At 42.2% G+C, this 23773-nt stretch overlaps 1 protein-coding gene and 1 long non-coding RNA gene across 6 annotated transcripts in view; one reads left to right on the top strand and one right to left on the bottom strand.

Moving 5' to 3' along the window:
- The first annotated feature begins 20375 nt into the window (after positions 1-20375).
- CA8 (carbonic anhydrase 8) overlaps positions 20376-23773 on the top strand; it is a 38248-nt gene continuing 34850 nt past the window's right edge. Inside the window, exons 1-2 of one of the 3 annotated variants that reach the window (XM_079984664.1) lie at positions 20376-20630; positions 21863-22054. In XM_079984664.1, the coding sequence (XP_079840790.1) occupies positions 20555-20630; positions 21863-22054 (268 nt within the window). In that variant the 5' untranslated portion in view covers positions 20376-20554. The remainder of the gene's footprint in view (positions 20631-21862; positions 22055-23773) is intronic. The other 2 variants (XM_079984665.1, XM_079984663.1) reach the window with 2 other exon arrangements.
- The window catches only part of LOC307220682, a 58853-nt gene continuing 56229 nt past the window's right edge, over positions 21150-23773 (bottom strand). For 2 of the 3 annotated variants that reach the window (XR_013841036.1, XR_013841039.1), the window contains one exon: positions 21150-21269. This is a non-coding gene — a long non-coding RNA (uncharacterized lncRNA). The remainder of the gene's footprint in view (positions 21270-23773) is intronic. The other variant, XR_013841038.1, reaches the window with a different exon arrangement.

The raw sequence follows: 23773 nt of genomic DNA, 5'->3' as shown, positions 1-23773 counted from the left end.
TAATTCATAAATTATGTTACACTTAAAAGTTCTTTTTAGCTTTCTGTTGGCATGTTGGCATACTTTGCCCTGTTCCAAACTCTCTCTCTCTCTCTCTCTCTCTCTCTCTCTCTCTCACACACACACACACACACACACACACTGAAATATACTCGGAGTTGAGAGTGGATTTCATGCTCTTTATTCAGCTCATAGTGGTGAGGAGGAATGGAAGTTCTCCCAGAATGTCTGCTTTATATACATTATTTACACAATGGGCCCCACGTGATTAGCTAATTCTGGGATTCACCTGTAGGCCAATCAGGTTGCGGATTCACTTCCACCTGGAGCTGGATTGGGTGGCTCCTGTGGACCAATCAGACCGAATCATTCTGGATCCTATTGTTCTAGGGCCAATCAGACTGCTGCATTCTGAATCCTGTTGTTCTAAGACCAATCAGACTGCTGCATTTTGGATCCTATTCAACTCAGTACATAACACACACACACACACACACACACACACACACACCCCGCATTACCATTTTAACCAGTGCTTCTGCCTGACAATCTAGCAGTGCAATTGTTTCCCTGTTCTAGCCACCCACCCCACTTCCCAGAAGCCAGGATGGCTGAGCTTCCGCTTTCAGGTTTAACAGCCAGCCATTTGACTTGAGACTGCCTAGATCAGGCATGGCCAAACTTGGCCCCCCAGCTGTTTTGGGACTACAGTGCCCATCATCCCTGACCACTGGTCCTGTTAGCTAGGGATGATGGGAGTTGTAGTCCCAAAACAGCTGGAGGGCCAAGTTTGGCCATGCCTGGTCTAGATATTTGATCCAGCATGTCATCATGTCAGCACCTTACTTAAAAACAGGATGATACTGCCTTCCTTTTCTGTTATCTACGACTCTTCTGTTTTCTGTGCCTGCCTTTCCTTTAATTCTTTCTTTAGACTGGTTTGGTTGTTTTTGGCTGCCCTTGTTTCCTTTCCCCTATAACTGGAATTCTTCCTCTTGCGACACCCTATCACAGGCCTTTTCCTTTAAAGTGCACATTAAAAACCTAACATTTTTTTTTTGTTCTCCTTCCTAAATATGTTGGTTTAATTTTTGTAAATTGGAAAAAGAGTTGCCATTGATTGAAGTGCCATTTTCTACAAATCATCCCTTTTAACTTTTAAACATTTAATATTTTAATGTATTTGTTTAAAAAGTGCAAACATAACAAAAAGAAAGAGAGCAAACACACACAAAATGTAAACCATAAAGAGTCACATCCTGGAAGGAGAAAAGTATAAAGATATAGCACAGCTCCAAAGGGATAGCTCATACAAAGATTCCCTTTACACATAACAAAGATGTAAAGACAAAAGTATTCTCCATCTGTTAGTTCTTTATGTGCATTATTACACATAAAGGTTCTAAAACATCTTCGTTGAGACAAACATTTGCATATACTGGTGACACTGAGCGACTGTGTACCTTACAATTTGTAGAAGAAATAAAACCATGCCATATAGCAGGAATGTCCAACTTCCTTTTTTTAAAAAATAATTTTTTATTCAATTTTTTCCAATATAAAATTTATACAGTTCATACATCTTTTTTATATCCATTCTCTTTTTTGACTTCCCTCAACTTGACTGATACTCCTTCCCTTCTTGATTTCTTACACATTTCTAAAACCTTACTTCTATTATTTTTATAAATTAAATCTAATTTTACTCATATTCTAACGTTTCTTTTTACAGAGCTTCATTGAAGCTTACAGGCGTTATTTGATTATCACTTAATTTGTGCATATACTCTGTAAACTTTTCCCAGTCTTCTATAAATCTCTGATCTCGTCGATTTTGGATCCTTCCCGTCAGTCTATCAAGTTCTGCAAAGTCCGTCGTCTTCAGTCTCCATTCTTCTAATGTAGGTAGCTCCTCTTGCTTCCATTTCTGAGCCATCAGTATTCTTGCTGCAGTCACTGTAATACCAAGTAAAAACGCTTCTGGTTTCTTAACAAAAGTGTACTTAAACATTTTCTTCAATTCGTTATATATCATTTCCCAAAAGCTTTTTACTTTCTTATACTCCCACCACATATGATAGAATGTACCCTCTTTTTCTTTACATTTCCAACATTTGTTACATCCTTTATACATCCTTGCTAACTTCACTGGTGTTACATACCATCGATACATCATTTTCATCACATTTTCTTTTATTGTTGTACATGCAGTGAATCTTAAACCTTCTTTCCATAATTTCTCCCAATCCTCCATTTGTATATTATATCCAAAATCTTTGGCCCAGTCAATCATAACAGATTTTACCTCTTCATCCTTTGTATACCATTCTAATAATATCTTATACATTTTAGCCAAAACTTTAAAATCACTGTTTATTATTTCTTTCTGAAATTTCAACTCTTTATCCTCAAAACCTCTTAGTTTTAGATCTTTTTTAAACATTTCATTGATTTGAAAATAGTGCAGCCAATCATTAACATGTTCCTTAACTACTTCAAACGACTTCAACCTCCATTTACCTTCTTTATTTAGGTAAATTTAGCTTAAACTTTATTCTCGGCTTCTTACCCTGCCATATAAACCTTAAAATTTCTCTTTGCCAATTTTTAAAGATAGCTGCCCCCCTGATTACTGGAACGGTTTGAAATAAGAATAACATCTTTGGTAGCACGTTCATTTTTATTATTGCAATTCTTCCCCAAAATGAGAATTTCATTCTTTCCCACACCTCTAAGTCTTTTTTAATCTTACTCCAGGTTGGTATGTAGTTGTTCTGATACAAATCAATACTTCTGGGGGTTAACCAAACTCCTAAATATTTAACTTTCTTTACCACTTCTATTTCTAATTGTTGCTGCACTTTATCGATAGTTTCTCGATCCATATTTTTACTAATCATTTTTGTCTTTTTCTTATTCAAAATAAATCCCGCCAATTGGCCAAACTGTTCTATTTCATTCAAAACTTCTGTTACAGTATTTGTCGAATATTCCAAAGTTAGTACCAAGTCATCAGCAAAGGCCTTAACCTTATATTGTTTACTTCCTACCGTTATCCCTTTTATCTGTTCATTGCCTCAGGAATGTCCAACTTCCAAGAGATTGCGATCTACTCCTACTAAAAAAAAAAACTAGCAGTGATCTACCCATTGTATTGACCAAAGTTGTTGAGCTTTTTTGGGGGAGCACTGATCACGATCAGGAATACGCGATCAACCAAGATCAACCAGGGATGCCCTGCAATCGACCGGTAGATTACGATCGACCTGTTGAGCATTCCTGCCATATAGCATAAACAAAAACAGTAATTTGAGCTCTGTTTACAGTGGTACCTTGGCTTAAGTACTTAATTTGTTCTGGAGGTCTGTTCTTAATCTGAAACTGTTCTTAACCTGAAGCACCACTTTAGCTAATGGGGCCTCCCGCTGCTGCTGCACCGCTGGAGCATGATTCCTGTTCTCATCCTGAAGCAAAGTTCTTAACCTGAGGTACTATTTCTGGGTTAGCAGAGTCTGTAACCTGAAGCGTCTGTAACCTGAAGCGTCTGTAACCTGAGGTACCACTGTATTTTATCTTTTTACATATTCTTACCTCCTCCTCCTGTCCTTTGTCTGAAGAACTTGCTGGATCTGATCCAAGGCCCCTCTAATCCAGCATCCTGTTCTCACAGTGGCCAACCAGATGTTTTAGAGATGCTTAGAAGGAGAACATAAACACAATGGCACTGTCCCACTTGTGATCCCCAACAACTATTATTTAGAAACATGCTGCCTTTGATTCTGGAGGTAGCATATAGTCATCATGGCTAGAAGCTTTTGATATACCGTATGCCATGAATTTGTCTCCCCTCTTGAAACCATCTGAATTGGTGGCCATTGCCACATCTTGTGGTAGCGAATCTCATAGTTTAACTATGCACAGTGTTTGAAGGCATCCCTTTTGTCTGTCCTGAATCTTCTACCATTCTATTTCATGGATGACGCTGGCTCTTTCATGTCAGTACCTAGACTGTCAGTCATCAGGCAGGAGGTGTCTTTGAAATTTTTTGATCCCCTTCTCACCTCTTATTTGGTGATATTCATGTCTGTGAGTGATCCTGTTTGCATTCCTTGGAAATCTGGAGTCAATTCTGCATATTTTTCTGTGCATGAATGATGGCTATTTATGTGAGAAGCCTACCCTAATTGTCTGTGAGCACATTTACTCCATATGTCATTTCAGGTCTCCAAAAATCACATTTGATGTTCTAATTAGTTGCTTCCAAATATGCAGCCATGATCTTAACAACATTCTAGATTTCACTGGATAACCTGAGTCCGAAGTTTGCTGCGGGCAACAATACCCAGCATCTTCCGGAACAAATGCCTGTCAAGGGCTTATCTGAAAAGATAATAACGTGACATTTATTATATTATTGGTCTATTTTTCCTTATATTGCTATACAATACAAGTTAAGGAACCATTATGTTTCATTTCTAGGATTAGAAATCAATCCACTAGGGGGAGAACTTGCCTCAAGTATGTATCTAACACTGAAGTATAGCCATATTAATTCAATGAAATTATATTTTTAGTAAGTGAATCTTAGTATGTCAGTCTTTTATCTACTGTATTTTCTAGCAAAGAGTTCTTACAAGTTCCTGGGAAATATTAATTGATTAATTGCTGAATTATATGCATATAATAGAAGGCTTAACTGCTGGTGCCTAGGAAAGATTACTGAGTTGTTATTTTTCATTTATCAAGCATACTATTTGGTTTATTTATTGAAGATGTCAGACACCATCCAGCCAACATAAAGCATGTTGGAATCCAACAATATCTAGTTCCCCATTCCTGTTCTCTGAGCATAAACAGGACTCCGAATCCATATGATTGTGTTTACTGCTATGTGAACTTTCATATGTAGCTAGTATTATAGCGCTGAAAATCACAGTGGAACATTTGCCAAGGAAAAAAATAGTCGCAAATTAGAATATATGTGTAATGAACTTCTTTACTTTGCAAAGATTTTGGCTGGCACCATCATTTTGTGCAAGGATAAATAAAGCCATTGCAAGAGTAAACTCTTAATAGCGTTGTCACTGAATTCATGCGGATACGAACAGCTAAACTGCAGTGAAAACCAGCTGGAAATGAGATAATGGAAGACAAGAAAGTGTTTCCCTTAGGAATCTTGAATGAAAAAGTCAGTTATAGTGTGGGGGGAGGTTTTTTTGGGGGGGAGGAAGGCTTCTGGCAATTCTTAGTGTTAAGATAAAGCTCAGGTTGCATTCTCTTGGGAAAGTTTGAGAGGATAGCTGTAGATCAAGGGATGTTATGTAGTATTTGCACATTTTTAACAAGTACATTATTGCTAAAGATCATCTATAACTAGGGAGTATCATCTACAGCCTATCATCCCTGAATATTTGTCATGCTGGCTGGGGCAGATGGGCATTGTAAGGGCAGCACATTGGCTACTCCTAATCTAGAGGCATTAGGGAAAGGAAACCATACTAAGAAGGAAGGAAGCAGGGGCACACATTCTTAAAATTTCCGTATTTTTCGCTCTATAGGACGCACCTTGTTTTAGAGGGGGAGAACAAGAAAAAAAATCTCCCCCTCTCTGCTCAGCGCCCCTTCAGCGAAGCGGCAGGAGAAACGGAGCCCCTTCCATTTCTCCTGCCGCTTCGCTGAAGGGGCGCTGAGCAGAGAGGGGGATAATTTTTTCCCATGTTCTCCCCCTCTAAAACAAGGTGCATTCAAGGAGTTCCCGCTGCGCTCTGGAGGCTTCGGGTTCCTTTCAACCTGCTCTTTGGGGCTGGCGGGGGGAAGCACTGCTTTCCCCCATCGCCAGCCTCAAAGACCAGGTTGGGGAGCAGCGCAGAGGCTGCGTGCAGCCTTCCCGCTGCCCCCCGAGCTTGTGGGGCTGGCGGTGGGGGGAAGGCGCTGCTTTCTCCCACCGCCAGCCTCAAAGATCCCTGAAGCCTTCGGAACACAGTGCAAGTTCCCGCTGCGCTCCGCAGGCTTCGGGTTCCTTTTGCTGAAGCCAGGAGAGCAAGATTCTCCTGGCTTCAGCGAAAGGAACCTGAAGCCTGTGGAGTGCAGCGGGAACTCGCGCTGCACTCCGAAGGCTTCAGGCGGCTATCCCTGAAGCCTGGAGAGCGAGAGGGGTTGGTGCGCATGGACCCCTCTCGCTCTCCAGGCTTCAGCGAAAGCAACGCTTCGGAGGCTTCACGTTGCTATAACTAAAGCCAAGGAGCCTGCATTCACTTCTTGGGACGCACACACATTTCCCCTTAATTTTTGGAGGGGGAAAAGTGTGTCCTATAGAGTGAAAAATATGGTACTTAACACTTAACTACACAATGCATTAATTATGTGGCTTGCTGCAGCAGTATCAGGTGATCTTTAAAAAATTAATCCCTAGCAATAATTAGCAATAATTAAAACTTTGATTAAAAATGAAATACAAGCAAGGTCATGAAATGGCACAAGGCTTATAGTGAATACAGCCCAATGATCTTCGGATGAAGGGTGGTATACAAATTTAGATAAACTGCAAATGGCTCCCCACAGCAGCCATGTCACACCCACTTTTGTGGACAGAACACAGTGAGGTGTATTCATAGAAAAATGCAATATTCCTGATAGTGTGGAAAGTGCAGTTGACCTTATAGCTTATAACAGAACAGCGATTATTGGGTAGTGCTAGGAGCCACATGGGCTCTGACTTCTTCTATGTCTATTTGTCAAAAGCAAACATGAAAGCCCCATTATCATTGGCTTTTGAGAGCAAGGAAGGTCCATTAATTACCCTGGCACTCCAGCAGATGACATCATCATTTCTGTTTTGGAGGAAAAGGTCCCAGAGGGAGCTGTTCTCGCCCAAGTTCCCCTTCCACTATACTGCTGTATGTGTAATACTGCAAGTCAAGGATCTCGTCTACCCTTGCTGAAAGTGGAGATTATTTTGTAGTGAGGAGCATTGCCAGAGACATCAGTTTAGCTGAGCATGTGATGCAAAGTCTCCAGGAGAAGCTCAGGATGCTGACCACCTCTTCCTCAACATGCTCAGGGTTGAATCCCAAAGGGTAATCATCCTTCATACAACATGACCACCAGTCTTCATCCACAGAGCTGCTTTATTGAATCAGGATGCCTGCGTATAGAATTCCAACTGACATATATATATATATATATATATATATATATATATATATAGCACAGCAATAGGCTCTGGTATTTTAATACAAATTGTTTGAAGGAACTCGTGAGGAAAAGCAAATCCGAATTACTTCCCCCCTTCTCCATGCATTTTGAAAAGTTTAATTCAAAGGAAAATAATAAGGAAGTGTGCATTCAGTTTTCAATTGTGCATTCTACAATGTATCCCAGTGTTGATACAGGTCTGTATCAAGCCACATTGCATGAGGAGAATATATGTGAAAAATAGGCCCTGAGAAGGTCTGGAGCAGGGAAAGTAAATGAAGGCTTTATTACATATTGCTAACCTAATGTGGAGTCCACATAGTATGATGAATGTGGCAATATGACGATTGATCTAGTGATGAAGAGCAATGTCTTTTTAAGAGTGTTCCTATGATGTTGATAAATATGCAGCTTCCAACCAAAGCCTATTCCTTTGATTTATTAACTAATATTAAAATGATTTAAATGAGGAAATGAGGTTAATATAAGCAATCAATCCTGCTGGATTTTCGCGTAATATTTCTGCTTCTCAGGCTGTGTTGGGTTGGAGCTCTTCTTATGACAAAAGCACTTTCTCATACTGAGCAGCCCCCTTTTGCATGCCTAACTCCTACTGGCAGGTATAAACAATGAAAAGTGGAGATGACAAGACATCCCCAGAGACTGTGTGTATTGTCAAACCTGTGGTCACTTGCTATATGAAAGAAATGCTATGGCTAACAACACCTTTGGCTATGCAGAGCATATCTATGGCAGTATGTATATAATGCTAAGAGTAAAAGCAGGGGCTGCCCAGAAGTGAAATAGCCTCTGTTAAGAATAACTAAAATCTTTGTTGGTCATGTGCATCTTACACAAAAAAGGAGCTGTTCCCTCAAGTACAGTGGTACCTCAGGTTCTGCCCATCACTCTCCCAATCTTTAAGGCCGATTTAAAATCCACAAGGGAAGGGAGGGGTTTAAAATCTCATCTGCTTCTGTAACTGAAATAAAATAAATTATTTCGACATTGAAATAAGCATGTATATAATGAAGTGAAGGAGTAAGAGCCGGAACTATACTCAGATAATAAATACTGTATTTTGAGATATATAGTGACCTCAAAGTAGCATTCCAGTTGGTAATATTTTGGCAGAACACAAACGTCGTCTGTTTTAAAATCCCATTCATTATGCCTATGGTTTCAAGGAAGATTACTTGCAAAAACAAAAACAAACCCCCTTCCCTTGGGGTCCTAGCAGGAAAGGTGGGGTGTGCTCTTATCTTTCTCACTTGCTGAATGCTTCAGTGAGCTGGTCTAATGCCATTAGGCTGCATAGATCATGTGCATGCCAGACATGAATGCTTCCTTTGTCTTCCTACAGCAGCAAAACCTGATAGAACTGCTTTTCATTGCTGAGTACGGTTGCAGTAGCGGAAAGTCACCCTCAATTGAATGTCTTCTGATCTTGCTCTTATTGAGGAATAGTTAATAGAAGCTAAATATAACAACTGTTAAAAATCGTATTGTGCATGCCGTGGTTAAATTGCTTCACACATCAGGGGAAAGCAGAGATGCACAGAAGCTGTTCTGGCAATCATTGTGTACTTTTCTTTTTTTCAAAGAAGGTTGTGTGTATTTGTGCAGAGGGGAGGCAATCAAATGAAAATATATAACTTGTGAAGAGGCAATTGTGATCATGGTGAACAACTCTGGAAATTTTGAATCAAGCGGGTATAGAAATGTATTAAATGAATCAATAGATTAGATGGTTAGATGAGTTTGAATCTGACCCTGGAACACTTCTAGATAGCAATTTATCCTGGAAGACATTTAAACAACTTCACAACTGCTCCAGGAGAGGCAGATGGCGCTGTAGCTTGAATCCTGCAGCGTAAGAAGAAAGGCACCAGCTGCGTGATCCCTGTCTAGTTTGCATGGCTGACATCTACAACATGTAGAGTATCCATGCAAGGCAGGAATGGGGAACATGTGGTCATCCAGATGTCGTTGAGCTACAGAACCATAATCTCTGGCCCTGCTGGCTCTGGACTCCACCAGCATTTGGAAGGCTGCAAGTCCCCCATCCTTGCTGTAAGAAATTGCCTCTTCAGTTTCAGCAAAGGGAAATTAGGAACCTTTTGCTTCTTGTCATGATGAAGAGGCAACAGCAGATGAAATGCTTGCAGAGAGATGTTTGCTTCAATTGGATGGATTCCTCCTATCTGCCCAGCCCTGTCCAACTGGTTGCAGAAATCAAAGGTGGCAATATAAAAGTCTGGTCATGTAAGCCCCTCAGTTGTACCTAATCTGGGGTTGTGGGTGGCTTTAGTCAGGGACTGGCTGGATGAAGAGGAGTGGTGGGAGGCAGCAGCCAGGGAATCCCCAAGGGAACCCCCAGAGGAGGAAGGCTCAGAGCCAGGGGATTGGTGGTGGGACACTGAGGAGAGTTCAGAAGGGAAAGATGGGGAGGAGGAGCTGGATGCTGAAAGGGAAACAGGGTTTACTGAGCAGGAAGAGGTGGTGACAGGGAGCAGTTCAGACTCGGAGGATGAAGCAGAGGAAGAGGTGGTCAAGAGGCTGCTGAAGAATCCAGGCCCGGGGGCCGGATCCGGCCCAATCGTCTTCTAAATCTGGCCCATGGACGGTCTGGGAATCAGTGTGTTTTTACATGAGTAGAATGTGTCCTTTTATTTAAAATGTACCGTATCTCTGGGTTATTTGTGGGGCATAGGAATTCATCCTCCCCCCCCAAAAAAATATAGTCCGGCCCCCCACAAGATCTGAGGGACAGTGGATCGGCCCCCTGCTGAAAAAGTTTGCTGACCCCTGATCCAGGGTGTGTCCCTCTCCTACTGCGACAAGCTCTCCCCCCCCCCCCCCCCCGGTCTTCAAGAATGTGCAGAATAATGAGGAGAGCAGAATAGAGGCCCCAAACCTTCCTCATGCATTTCCCCCAAACTTTCAGATAACCCATCTAAGCTTTCCTGGCACCTCAGAGCTGAGCTGGACAGGAAGCCTTCACCCTTGAGCTCCTTAACTGCCACATCTGCCTGAAATGCAGGTATAGGATGTGATCTTCACTGGGCACCAGTCTTTCACTTTTGTGAAAACAATGACAGCTATTTATTGTTCTTCTTCCTTTCCAAGGGCTGGTGGCACCCCAGGTAGGTCTGACTTCCCCATCCTGCCTCTGCACATTTCTCAATGTGATCCAGGCTATGGCAACATCAGATCAAGGCCATGTGGTTTGTGTTCTCAATCTGTGGCTGTTTGTCTACAGCATTTGCCATGTCTCGGCCAAGTTCGTTTCACAGCCCTGCTGCAGTCTTGCTGGGTGAAAGGTGAGTGATTCTTTTATAAAACTGCTTTATCTTGTACTGAATGTCAATTGTGTGCTAGGTGTTGGTACACAAACGATTTATATATGAATACTGAGCACACACCCACACTCTAATAGCGCAGAAGCAATTTCTAACTAAACAGAAGCACAAACAGCTAAAGACTCTCCTCCCTGAAAGAGAGGGGAGTGGTTGTGGGCGGGAGCCCGAGCACCGCCCAGCAGGGGGCATTTGCCCCCTGCCTCCAGCTCACCTGGCTGGCGCTCACGCCCCCCCTGTGGCCATCCAACCAGGTGCCACGGAGGGGGCGTGTTCAGCAGCCTTTTGCTGCATCGCCAGCCTTTCCCTGGCCTCATTCCTCGTCGTCCCGTTGCGTGTCACCCACCCTCCACTCCCTTTTAGTTAGGGCCTAGGTCATTGGCCTTGCTATAGACCTTAGGTTGGTCGCCCTGGTTGTCCAGGGGGCCTGGTAGGAGTTTTTCCATTTGGCATTAGGCTTTTTGGTTTTTTCGCCTACCTCGTAGCAATCGTCACAACTTTTGTGGTATTGGTGGGTAGGTTAGGCATTGGAATAATGTGTTGTGGTGTGTCGAAGTGCTAGGTGTGGCCATCGCCTATACCTTCAATGTTTAGGGGTATTCCGTTAAAGGAATCTGGTGGTCGTGTATTCTGTCCGATGCCTGCTTGGCGGGAGGCCATGGCACGACCCTCGGTGACAGCAGGAGGTGAGCCTATAGTTGGATCAGCATCAACAGGCTCCACCTACTGGTGAATAAACCCTCTTGTTTCGATCCAATGCCTAAGCCAATACCTTTTCATTGCTGTAATCAATAAAGTTGTGGCCTTTTCTAGCCCATTAACCTTATATCACGTGTCCTTGTGTCTTCATTTCACTTTGCGGGGTCGGGTCCTCGAACCACAAACAAGCATTGCAATGTGAACTGGAAAACTTGCCTTTTTCTGAAAAACAAGCTTGAATGTGAGTTGCTCTCTGGAGTGTGCTTATGGGGGAGGAATAATCCTCCAAAAATAAAAATAGAAACCTCTGGCACCACTGCACACTAAAAAAACCATTTCCCAGTCAAGTGCACAATTGTGCATATAGGGATTAAGAAGTGGTTGACAATCTGGCTACAAGTTTATTTAAACTTGCTTCTGTCCTCCTAGTCTCCACTGAAAACTTTGTTGGTGTGGGGCACAGAATACGTTGGAGGCTGTAGAGCAAGGATAGGAAAACTGTGGCCATCCATATGCTTCTAGATGACAACTCACATTAGCACCAGCTAGCTTGGTCTACGTTCAGGGATAGTGGGAGTTCCACTCCAGCAACATCTGGAGGGCCACTGCTTCTCAATTTCTGGTGTAGCGACATTAGTGATAGGCAGCTTTCTGAAGGAGCCCTTCCCTCGCTTGAGTGCCTTCCCCATTTTATTTCACCCACTGTGGTCTCACACCAACCCTGCTTATATATTTTTGTTTATTTGCATGTGCCATTAAACCTTATAGTGTGGTGATTTCATTTAGCCCCGTGAAATATGTAAATTAGGAGCTCAGATCTGTGAGTTTTACAATTTCCACATCTTAAGATGCAAGCAGCGTGTTTTGACAAGGCACGCTGAACATTAGACACACTGTTTTCCTTTGCCTCAGCACACTACAAGAAAAGCAGTGTGTGAAATTAGTGCTTCAAAACAACAAGAAACGGAACAGGCAGGCTTGCAAATGTCAATTTCTCAAGGCTTTCATCACTATTTAGTACAGGATTGTAGTGTAGTTCTCATGGGCAACATGACTGTGGGTATGCTATAGGTGTGTAGAAAGCATCCAGACAGGCAGGGCATCTGCTCAGGCTATACCCTAAAAGACATATATCACACTCTTCCTACCAGCCTGTCCCCACCCAGATGGCTATTGGAAAAGCAAAGACAAAGTAGCCCCAAACAGTGAAACACCTGTTGGTCCTTCGCAGCTAATGTTTTATGCTCCCCATTTTACAAGGAGCAGGATGGTTCAAGAAGCAGATTTTTTCAACTTCCATTTCATTATGAGAAGAGAATACAGTGGTACCTCAGGTTAAGAACTCAATTCGTTCCAGAGGTCTGTTCTTAACCTGAGGTACCACTTTAGCTAATGGGGCCTCCCACTGCCACCACACGGCTGCCGTGTGATTTCTGTTCTCACCCTGAAGTAAAGTTCTTAACCCGAGGCACTATTTCAGGGTTAGTGGAGTCTGTAACCTGAAGCGTCTGTAACCTGAGGTACCACTGTACTGGAATACAATAGTGCTGTTTGTAACATCTGTTTATCTGGAAATATACAAGCTGAGCTCAGGGAAGGAGACAAGGATTAGCGGTGTAATGTTAAATCTTCAAACCAGTGTCAGTTTCTGCCAAAGCAAACAATAAGAGTGTGCACCAACCACACTGTAGGGTTTAGACTCAACTTTGTCACTTCATGGAGCACTCCACTTTGGTCTGAGGTGTTTTGAAGTCTGCCCAGGGCCTATCTGAGCCTACTTCATTTCTCAATACCACCTCTGCCACCTTTGGCTGTTGAGAAATCAAAAATAGTTATAATGTTTTTGCTTTTGGCAGAAGCTGATAAAATTTGCAGGCAGTGTCTCCCCTTCTAAATACTTGATTTTCCTTTAAGGGTAGTCAATGCAGTGTAAAAAAAAAGAGAGAGAGAGAGAAATAAAAGAAATAACTTAACCTCCCCATGTGTCTTGTGAGCAATTGGTCTGTAAGGTGCCCCTGGAAAAGAAATCTGCCAAATTGCAGGCAGATAGGTTCACAAGCATTTGAACTCAGTTTATTTGGGGTTAAGAGGAACTCAAAGAAATTCACAGTCTGGGTGAAGTCATCCCCCCTGGACTACAAGCCAGGGCTATTAGTTGCAAAGGAGTTCCCCCTCCTGCCTTCTGTTTTCTTGTGTTTTCCTTAAACTCCAGATGTAGGTATTAATTTTGCAAAGTTGCTTCCTCCTCCACCCCATCCACATTCTGGTCTTTTCCTCATACAATAAGCTTATAAACTTAGAGACATTGTTTCCCTTTTAGTAGACAGTTGTCTGTAGCTTTTTGGAAAAAAAACAAAACGGATTGCCTAAATCACCACAAAGTGCTTCAGGACTTTTCCTGCTTCAACAAGTGAAAAAGCAAAAAGATCCTGCTTTGTCTTGGGCCAGCCCAAAATTCCTCTGCCTCAGTGCAGGATTTATTTGAATCCTCTACACATCCCTAGTAAACAACATACCCTTGGATCTCCTCAGGCTTCTCCTTGATGGATAGTTGTAAAACACCCCCTGTTTCCTCCATCTTTGCTTTCAGAAACTATAAATTGTATTTCTCCAGCTTCCACTCAAGCAGCTAAGGTGTGCTTGGTAGCTATAAGCTAAAAGAAACCCACTATTGCTTGTTTAACCAAGCCTTTTGTAGTCGTCAGTTCCCCATGAACTGACCCTTTTAGCCAGTCAGATCTGCAGAAAGCCCAGAGAAAAGTTAATAGCCTCACTTCAGATGGCCATAGTAATCAAAGTCTTGAGCCTGGCTGAGAACAAAGTGACCCTAGTGGACAGACAGTTTATGGCGGGGGAGTGACGGGTGATAAGAAGTTCAACGCGCTCATCCTTGTCCCCATTTGTATTTTAAGCCACCTATCTCACCTTCCAGCCCTCCTGCCCTGCCCGCCCGCCTATGACTGGGGCAAAGCTGCATTTAAAGACATGGGTCTGCCACGGTCATGTGTCCCCTAACAACAACTCAGGGTGGGGGAGGGCAAGTATCGACAAAAATAAAGCAGGTCATTCACATGCCTATTCATTCCTAGAAATACAGTAACAGATTTGTGGTTTTGTGTTCTGCACTGGTCACACAGATGCTAACAACAATTAAACTATGTTTCCATAGTAGGTTTCTTTGCTTTGTTTTACAGATAAAGAAATTTTACAGACTAACATTTCACCCATTCATAATCTTGGCTAGCTTGGCAAAGTCTATCAGCACTATGATTACCCCACCACCCATTAAAGTTTGTCTGGTGTTTTTTTTTAAAAGAAAATGAGAGAGAGAGAGAGAGAGAGAGAGAGAGAGAGAGAGAGAGAGAGAATGCAGCAGAAAGAACACAGCTTCAGTGAACATTGCCATTTGTTATATTTGTGGCACATGGCTCTTTCTGCCTTTATATTCCTGTCTGTTTTACTGCATTGCCCTTCAGAAAGATAAGATTTCATTTCAAATTTGTCAACAAGAAGGTTTAATGTCACTTTGGAACTCTGTTCATTAGGGTTTTTAATATTACTTATAAATGCTGAGTACATTAATGTTTTGGAATATAACATCTCATCATCACACAGGCAAATGAAAAGAACCCAAATAAGACTCTCAGTACTTGCAGTTGCTCTAAATTTAAAGCCAGTTAACAAGCTAGAACATGAACAATTAATTATAAATGTTAGCAATAATATCCAGCACTTTAGTATTTTAGAGTGCTCAGAGGTACCCGACTAAAATGGAATTTTAACTGCTATACCAATTTACATTGTTAAAAATCGAAGAATTGAGGATTGAAGTATGAAGAAATGGTGTGCCAGACCAGCTGCAGGATATTCTGCCACCCTGTTCTACAATCTTCTGTTTAGCATTTTGAGTTGTGCAGAAGCAATTTGTGTTTCACTGATGAAGCAGATGGTCCTCTATAATGATGATCAGGTTCAGAAGTAACACTAAAACATGAATAGGAAACCTGTGGCTTTTCAGAAATTGGTTGATTACTGCTGCCATCATCCTTGACTATTGGGAATAACAGGAATTAGAGTCTGATAACACTTGGAATAGGTGGACTTGGGTAATCTTTAGTAATATGGGGCCCTAAAAAAGGTAAAGGACCCCTGACAGTTAAGTCCAGTCGCGAATGACTCTAGGGTTGCAGCGCTCATCTCACTTTATTGGGCAAGGGAGCCAACGTTTGTCTGCAGACAGTTTTTTGGGTCATGTGGCCAGCATGACTAAGCCGCTTCTGGCGAAACCAGAGCAGTGCATGGAAATGCCATTTACCTTTCCTCTGGAGCAGTACCTATTTATCTCCTTGCACTTTGATGTGCTTTTGAACTGCTAGGTTGGCAGGAGCTGGGACTGAACAACAGGAGCTCACCCTGTTGCGAGGATTCGAACCTCTGACCTTCTGATCAGCAAGCCCAAGGCTCAGTGGTTTAGACCACAGCGCCACCCGCATCCCTAATATGGGGCCCTATGTGAGACCAAAATTTGGTGCCCCCAAATGGATCTTCTCAGTTTTGTTCAGCACCCTGTGGGGGGGAACCGCCTGCACTGCCCTAAATCTGGCGCTGCACCTGAAGAACCACAGGTTCCCCAGCACTCAGCTAAACCATAGTTTAATGCTATATGTGTGAGCCTGCTCCCCAGTCCCATCTCCTTCAGTGTAGATGCAAAGAGGAGATGGGAAGCATCCACTTCTGTTTTAAACTAACCATTTTGTTGTTGTGTTCAAACTAAAATCTGTGGTTAGTTTTAACTGAGGTTTATCTGAACAAGGCAGGATCTTGGTTTGCTCTTGGCTTGTTCTAGCAAACCATAGTTCAGATGAAACAACATTTGCTAGCTTAAAATGGGAGCAGATGGTTCTGATCTCCTACATGCAGAGGAGGAAAAGAGTAGTGGGGAAAACAGAAGAGACTGAGGGTCATATACATAACATTAAACTGGTTTATCACTGCATATAACTATATGTCCAAGAGCAACTTTTGCACATTAGCAAACAGCCTGATGAGGCAGAAAATGATTCATTTCAGCTAGGTGGGCCTGATCAGCTTTATACATTACTGTGAAGCACATCATATCTCTATGCTCCCAAGTAACGTCTGAGGAAGCAGGCACCACTGTGAGCTAAATGTCTCCCAATGGAGAAGTGCAAGCCACAACCGGTTCTTACTCGGAAGCATGAAAAGTTGCGTTGCTTTTTGATGCTTCTGTGTTATGTCCTAATAAACAATATTTACTTGATGGGGTATCTTACGCTTGTTCTCACTACCTGTGTTATACCCAAAGTATTTTGCTCTCTTAATATGTTCAACAAGTGGGTTTCCTTCATTAAAAATGGTCAGAGACCAAGGCTGTTAAATAAATATTATGTAAACAGACAAAACAGGAGGCAGGCAAGGCAATAATTAATTCTAATATTTGAAATTCATTATTTCTTTGGTTTTAAAAAATTGCACTTATATTATGTGACCTTTTACTCCAGCCCTTGCTTGTTCACATGAATTTTTAGCTTCTCCCAGCTCACTCAGTTACTTTAGGTAATATTTAATTTCTGACCCCACCACAATAAATAAAAAGACCAACTGAAGCCAAGAATGTCCCAAATGACCTGATTAGTCTCCCTAATTCTTTCAGGAATCCCTTCTGGCTTTCAACCTGATTAAGATTAGGCGAATGATCTTTCAGGACCTCATGACGGCAGTTTTTGTTTAGAAAATCTCATTCTATTCCTTTTATTGAGTTTGAGTTTATGGTAAAGGCCATAGCTTAGTGATAGAGCACATGCTTTTATTGCAAAAAGATCTCCAGGTAGGACTGGTGACTCCTGTCTGAAACCCAGGGCAGGTGCTACCTCCAGACAGCATAGACAAGCTACGTGGACCAATGGTCTGATCTGGTACAAGGCAACTTTCTGCATCCTATGTTGCTGTGCATTTTGTATCCTGCATCTTTCCTACAAAGACATCATGGATGAAATTCAGCATCATGCTATGGCAGACATTCCATCTGCACTAGCATTTCAGTTTTCCAAACAGAATGATCCTCACTCTCCTCCCCCTGTGTGTCGTTCTGTGGTTTCTACTGACCCCCTGAGCCAATTAAGTGGAAGTCTCTGCACAGGGCTTCCACTGATGGAGTTTGTTTGGTTAATCCTGCTCCATATTGCTATTTCATACCCCTTGTTGTGTGTCACCCCCTTCCCTTGCTCTGCGTTACAAAGTTCTTGTTTCCTCTTTTGTTTTCCTCTTTGGCTAAATATTTTAGAAAGTCTTTTAACTATATTGCCAAACTGAATTTTGTTGTAGCTGTAATTTCCCCCCTCCCATAATGTTTTTCAGATTTAGCATTGCCTTAAACATGGAACTGAATCACTGCTTGTATATATGCATATTGGTAGGTTATCACACACACTATAAAGCAATGGATGTATCCTTCATATTTGATAGCCACCAGGATTACTAGCCTGAGTCTACTAACCAGCAGTCAAACAATGTAAAGATAGCCTAGGGGTGTGTAACAGATGCCCCCTTTTCCCCTTTAGAAAAGTAGCTTTGATCGACTGGGATCATGTGGGTCAAGCAGGGAAGATTCACAACCATATGTCTATTCCAAAACTTCCCCTAGTGACTCTCTACCCTTAATGTTCAAAATGAGTGCTTTGTGCAGGCAGTAACACTTCTGAAACCTCTTGGGAGAGCAAAAAAGGGCAATTTGGAGAAGGGTGTTGAGATAATTAAACACTGTTTCCCTCACATACGTAATTCCTCTACTCCCAACCATCTCCTCTCAGAGCTGCTTTTCTTAAAAACAAGTAAAAGTGATGGGTATCTACTATACATAAGTGTACACATTGTGTAACCCATGCTGGTGGGCAGTACAATAAAATTTCCCCTGAGTTCTGGCCCAGAGACAACCTTGAATAAGCAATGTTACCTTCTTTATTATGGAAAACCCCTATTATATAAGGTATGCATTTCTGTTTTTGTTTTTCTGAAAAGTTAATCTTTCCCCCAAGCTTTGTTTACACAGCCTCACTGCCCTTGTGGCCATGTAGACTTATAGTTGGGCACATCCTTGTTTAAAGCAAATGTAGAAAGATGAATAACCTTCTGGTCCCCAAAGGGTCAAATTAGATTCAGCACATTGACTCACTTCAGAGTCTTGCTTGTTGATCAAAGAACAAACAACAAAGGTCCTGCAAAAAGAAGCTTGTGTTGACATTTCTGTTTCAGGGTTTGGTGTTCTTTGTCTTCTTCCTCTTTGCACCTTCCTCTAATAAAAATGTACAAGCACAAAATGTAGTTCATAATTTGTTCTCATGTTTCTGAGCACCTTCTGCAGCTGTGTATAATGTGTCTACAATTTTCACTGCCAAGATGCACGCAAAGGGAAACTTTGGAAGTCACTCAGGACACTGAGTGCATCACTGCTACGAAACAGCCATGTTGAAATCCATTTTAAAATGATGTTTATGGCATGTGTAAAGAACTACAGGCAGGGCTTTTTGAAGGGTTCAGCTGGGCTTGTTCAGTACATCAGATTGTGTATGGCAAGCAATGTTGATCTGTTCCACAATAGGTTGACTAATCAGTGGCTTCAGGATAGGCCCACTACCTGCATAGCCTGATGTGAAGAGGCCCTACAGCACTGTATTTTATTTACTGTTGCTACTAGGAACTTCTCCTAAATTTCCAGTTTGGTTCCAAGGCATGCACAGCCTAAGATATGGTTGTTAAGGTGTTTTCTTATAAAATTAACCCGGGAAGTCATCCTGCTCTCCACAGTAATCATTACAGGCTGGAGGTTTAGGATAATTGGTACCTAAGTAAAGTCCTGTCAAATTGGACATGCATATGAGTGTGGCAATTGAGTTATAAGACAATGAGCATTTGTCTTCTTCATTCATCCTGATATGCTTGTAGGGCCTTTACACATGTCTTCCCACTAGTCATTCATTCACCTCACACTTTTTAGTGCATTTTCACCATCACTTTCCAAATGGCAAAAAGTCATGTTTTTTAAAAAATGAATTTGTTGCAGCAGGGTTTTAATCCGTTTTTATTACACAAACATAAACTTCAGAAATGTACTTGAACCCCTCCCTCAAAACAATGAGAGTCTGGAATGCTTAGTAATAGCATTCTAGGGCATGAAAAAGAAGTAGCCTTCTTTCTTAAAATGCAAGTGAGTCTAACTCAAGACAGATTGCTGGAGGCTCTCCAGCATACAGAGTAAACTTGCTACTCTGGAGTCATGTGGTCAGTGCTTTGGTCATTGTGCCCCGGGACTTTGCAACATATCTTTCACCAGTCTTTCCAGAAAGCAATACAGTGGTACCTCGGGTTACATACGCTTCAGGTTACACACTCCGCTAACCCAGAAATAGTGCTTCAGGTTAAGAACTTTGCTTCAGGATAAGAACAGAAATCGGGCTCCAGCGGCGCAGCAGCAGCAGCAGCAGCAGCAGGAGGCCCCATTAGCTAAAGTGGTGCTTCAGGTTAAAAACAGTTTCAGGTTAAGAATGGATGTCTGGAACGAATTAAGTATTTAACCCGAGGTACCACTGTACTTTGTTCTTTGAACAGATGCATTCTAACATGGGACAGTTCCTGCTCAAATGTTGTCGGCTTAGCTACAAGTCTAGACACAGCTGGACACACACGTCACAGTTCTTCAGTGAGTTGGTTTCAAACAGGGAAGTTGTGGCCCTTCAGATGTTGTTGGCTACAACTCCCATCCTCCCTTTCCATTGGCCATGCAGGCAGGGGCTGATTTGAGTTGAACTCCAACAACATTTGGGTCCTCACCCCTGTTTTAGAGGCTCTTGGAGGCAAACAAATCCCTTCACCTTGTAGAGCATCTATCTTTCTTCACAGCCTAATTGTTTGCCTTAAATGCCTGGATTTGATTGCTCCACCTACCCACCCATCCCTGTACTGTATTATATTTCATTAACCCATATCATACACTGACTAATAATACTATCACATTTCAGGATTCTCTAGAAATGCATATAAAAGTGACAGGGGCCAAACAAACATCAACCAAGCTTCCTGACTCTCGTATGTATTTGTCACACGCAGTCATAGACGAGCTGTTCTCCAGTGCAAGTCTCCAGCTCCTGCTTTGCGCGCGCGCGCGCGCGCACACACACACACACACACAGAGCCTGGCTGCCTGCGGAGAACAGACTTCCGCAAGGCAGCCTTCCAGAGACAGCCAGAGTGCTCAGAGGGACGGAGCTGCTGGAGAGCGCCTGGGAATGGCTGACAGCTACATTGAGGAATCGGATCTCTTTCCTGAGAAAGAGGAGACTTTGGAGTGGGGTTATGAAGAAGGTAAGGAGGCTGGGGCTTGAAACTGTGAGCTGTTAGGTGGGCTGAGCGAGTGAAGCATTTTCACTGTGTGCCTGAGTGTGCATGTGTGTGAGAGAAAACTTAAATATAAAGTTCACATTTACTCTTGTCACCAGTACGCCTTGGAAATACTGTTTGAAGATCAGGTGTCATTTTAGCACATTGAAAAAGGGTGTGTGTGCAAACTATCGGGTTAAGAAAACCATGTTATTTAATTTTAGGTTAAAAAAAAACCAACCAACACAAAACACAGAAACTCTAGAACTGCTTCAGCAGTAAGCCCTTCTCTTTCTGAAGGCAAAGATGCAGCATTTCCACAAATAAGTTGCACATTCCCTCGCTGTGTTTGAAAGCCAAACACTGTAGCTCTGACAGCGCCACTGGCTGTACACACAAAAAGCTGGATTGCTTTTGTTGCTTTTTACTGTCCAGTGAGCACAGACTGAGGGAAATCAAAAGGGATTTCTAATCTCCACACACATTTGATAATCCAAGCTGAATTTAATAACATGGGTACAGAAATGTTTGTGGCTAGGACTCACAAATGGCAGCAATGTGTAAATGAAGCACACAGTCACAGTTGTATATGAGTTGTGGAAATGATGGTCTTGTGACAGAAGGCTAAGAAAAACAAAAATTGCTGGTTAGATGTGTTAGCCCACTAGTGGGGGATCCTAAAAGTTAGCAGCTGGGTAATACCTCTTTATTGAAGCCAACTAAACCTTCACGAAGTAGTGGGTGAACTTTCAAGCTTACGGAGTGTGTGGGGGGTGGGTATGGGTATTACCTGCAATGTTGCTTGGATATGGTGAAAAGATCCAAGTCTACAGTTTCTATGATGAAGTGAAGATGTTATGAAAACTTAATGAGATTAGTAAAATCAAGATATTGGGTGCAAGCATAGTCTGACATTTTCTTCAATCCGAAGAAGCATTCTGGTGAACACAGATACTTGCTTATTTGCTTCATGATGTTTTATTTGAAACTGATTTTGTCCCAGCAAAGTTTCTCTTCAAAACCAGAACTGGGTTTCCATGATTTGGGCTTAACTGAATCAGATGCTGGATAAAAAGGCATTGCTGTCCAGAGAGTTTTGAGAAACTTGCATCAGCATAAGGATGTAGATGGAATATATTTTAGGGCTCATGATTCAAAGAGCATATAGAAATACTTTAATATTTAATTTCAAACAAGTATGTTTTCTTTTGTCCTAGGAGTTGAGTGGGGATTAGTCTTTCCTGATGCTAATGGAGAATACCAGTCTCCTATTAACCTGAATTCAAGAGAAGCAAAATTTGACCCCTTGCTGTTGGAAGTATGTTTATCACCAAACTATGTTGTGTGCCGTGACTGTGAGGTCATTAATGATGGACACTCGGTTCAGATCCTCTTAAAGTCCAAATCAGGTATGCTTTCCTATTCTTTATTGTTTGCTTGGGGATATGTCCAATCCATCATTACTGTCACATTTTTAAATTATCCTATCCTTATCAACAACAAAAAGCAGACAGTTTCATACACATTAACTCAATATTCTCACAAGCACCCTGTAAGGTCGGTGTTATTATCCCCATATTACAGGTGTGAAGACTGAGGCTGAGAATGGCTTGCCTAAGGCCACCTAGCAAGTCTACGGCTGAGGTGAGCATTGAACAAGGGACTGACTGACATGCTTCACACTCTTAGCTACTTCAGACACAGGCTCCCATTTCATTTTTCCCTTCATTGTGCAAGTCATAAACCCCCGACATACCCTTCTTTTTTCTTTATTGAAAAACTCTCAGAGAAAACTCTGTGGATGCTTGTTTGTAACATAAAAATAGTCAGATACAAGTCATAAGACCGCAAAGAAGGTCCCAGAAGTGTTCAGGCAAGGAGTGCAATGCTTCAAGCATATGTGCTTTCAGCCACTTTCTGGCTGCCTTCCTCTGGTTTAGACACATAAAATAGGGAAAAATAATGCTAGAATTGGCTTCTAACCAACAGAATTGTAATAATCTGTAACAGTGATGGGAACTGGCTTGGCAAAAATGGGCAACACTTAAGATGCCCTCTCCATAATCATGGGTCTTTGCGTGCCTCTCCCATCCCCAAATTTAAAACTGTCTCTATGGTTTGTTTGTTTTTACTTCTATTAAAAAGAGAATTCTCCAACTTGCCACTATATGCTGACATACGACACCAGCATCAAGAGTTAGCAATAGGAAGAAAGCCTTTTATTTATCATATTCTTGGCAGTCTCTAAATGCTACGAAGCAGCTGGGAGACCACAAGGAAAGTTCTCACTGTGTCTCTAGCTGGCTGGTCAGCAGGAAATATTTGTCAATGGACCCGTACCGGATGCTTGCAACTCTTAGGTTGGGAAGAACACAGGAAGGCGGCTCAGTCCTTTGGTCTATCCAGCTCAGTATTGTCTGCACTTACCAGAAGCAGTTATCCAGATTTTCAGGCAGGGGGCATTCAAGGACTGAACCCAATACCTTCTGCATAGCTCTACCTACTGCTGAGCTATGGCCCTTGCCCACCTGCAGTCCCTACCTGCAGGCTCACAATTGAATAGACATGATTCCAAGGGGAAAAGGAATGGGAGGGAAGAGGAAAACCTTTGGCGCAGCTGCTCCTTCAGTGGCCAATGGATAAAGCCAGTTCAGTCTCTCTTCCCCTTGCCAATTTTCTTCCTGAGAGGCAGAGGGTGCTGATGTTACAAGAGCCCTTTATCCCACAGTTGCTGGTGGGGGTGTTTGAGGGAGGCTCCCTTTCTGCTGCTCTTCTTAGAGCCACTTAAAATATTCTGCAGAAGTGACAGGAGAGGAAGTACAACTGACTTGTGCTTCATCTGTCTGCACTTGAAGGCCATGTCCAAATTGGAGAAAAGCATCTAACTTGTATGGGAAAATATCTTCAAATTCAAGGCAGAATGCACATCCTCAGGGATGCGCATAGATTTCCCCCCAGCAATATTATCTGGAAGCAAAGCAGATCCTCCTTCTCTTACCTTATGTGGAAAATGTCTGAAATGGTCCACGGTATTTCAATATCAGGAAGAGGGCTATAAAAATCCCTAACTTTTTCACTGCTGCTAGTATCTCATGAGAAAAAACCTAACATTTCAGACATTCCCCACT

Source organism: Podarcis cretensis (assembly GCF_951804945.1).
Source record: "Podarcis cretensis genome assembly, chromosome: 7".
Lineage (NCBI taxonomy): Eukaryota > Metazoa > Chordata > Lepidosauria > Squamata > Lacertidae > Podarcis > Podarcis cretensis.
The sequence above is the reverse complement of the archived record's forward strand: the minus strand, read 5'-3'. Positions and strand labels throughout refer to the sequence as shown.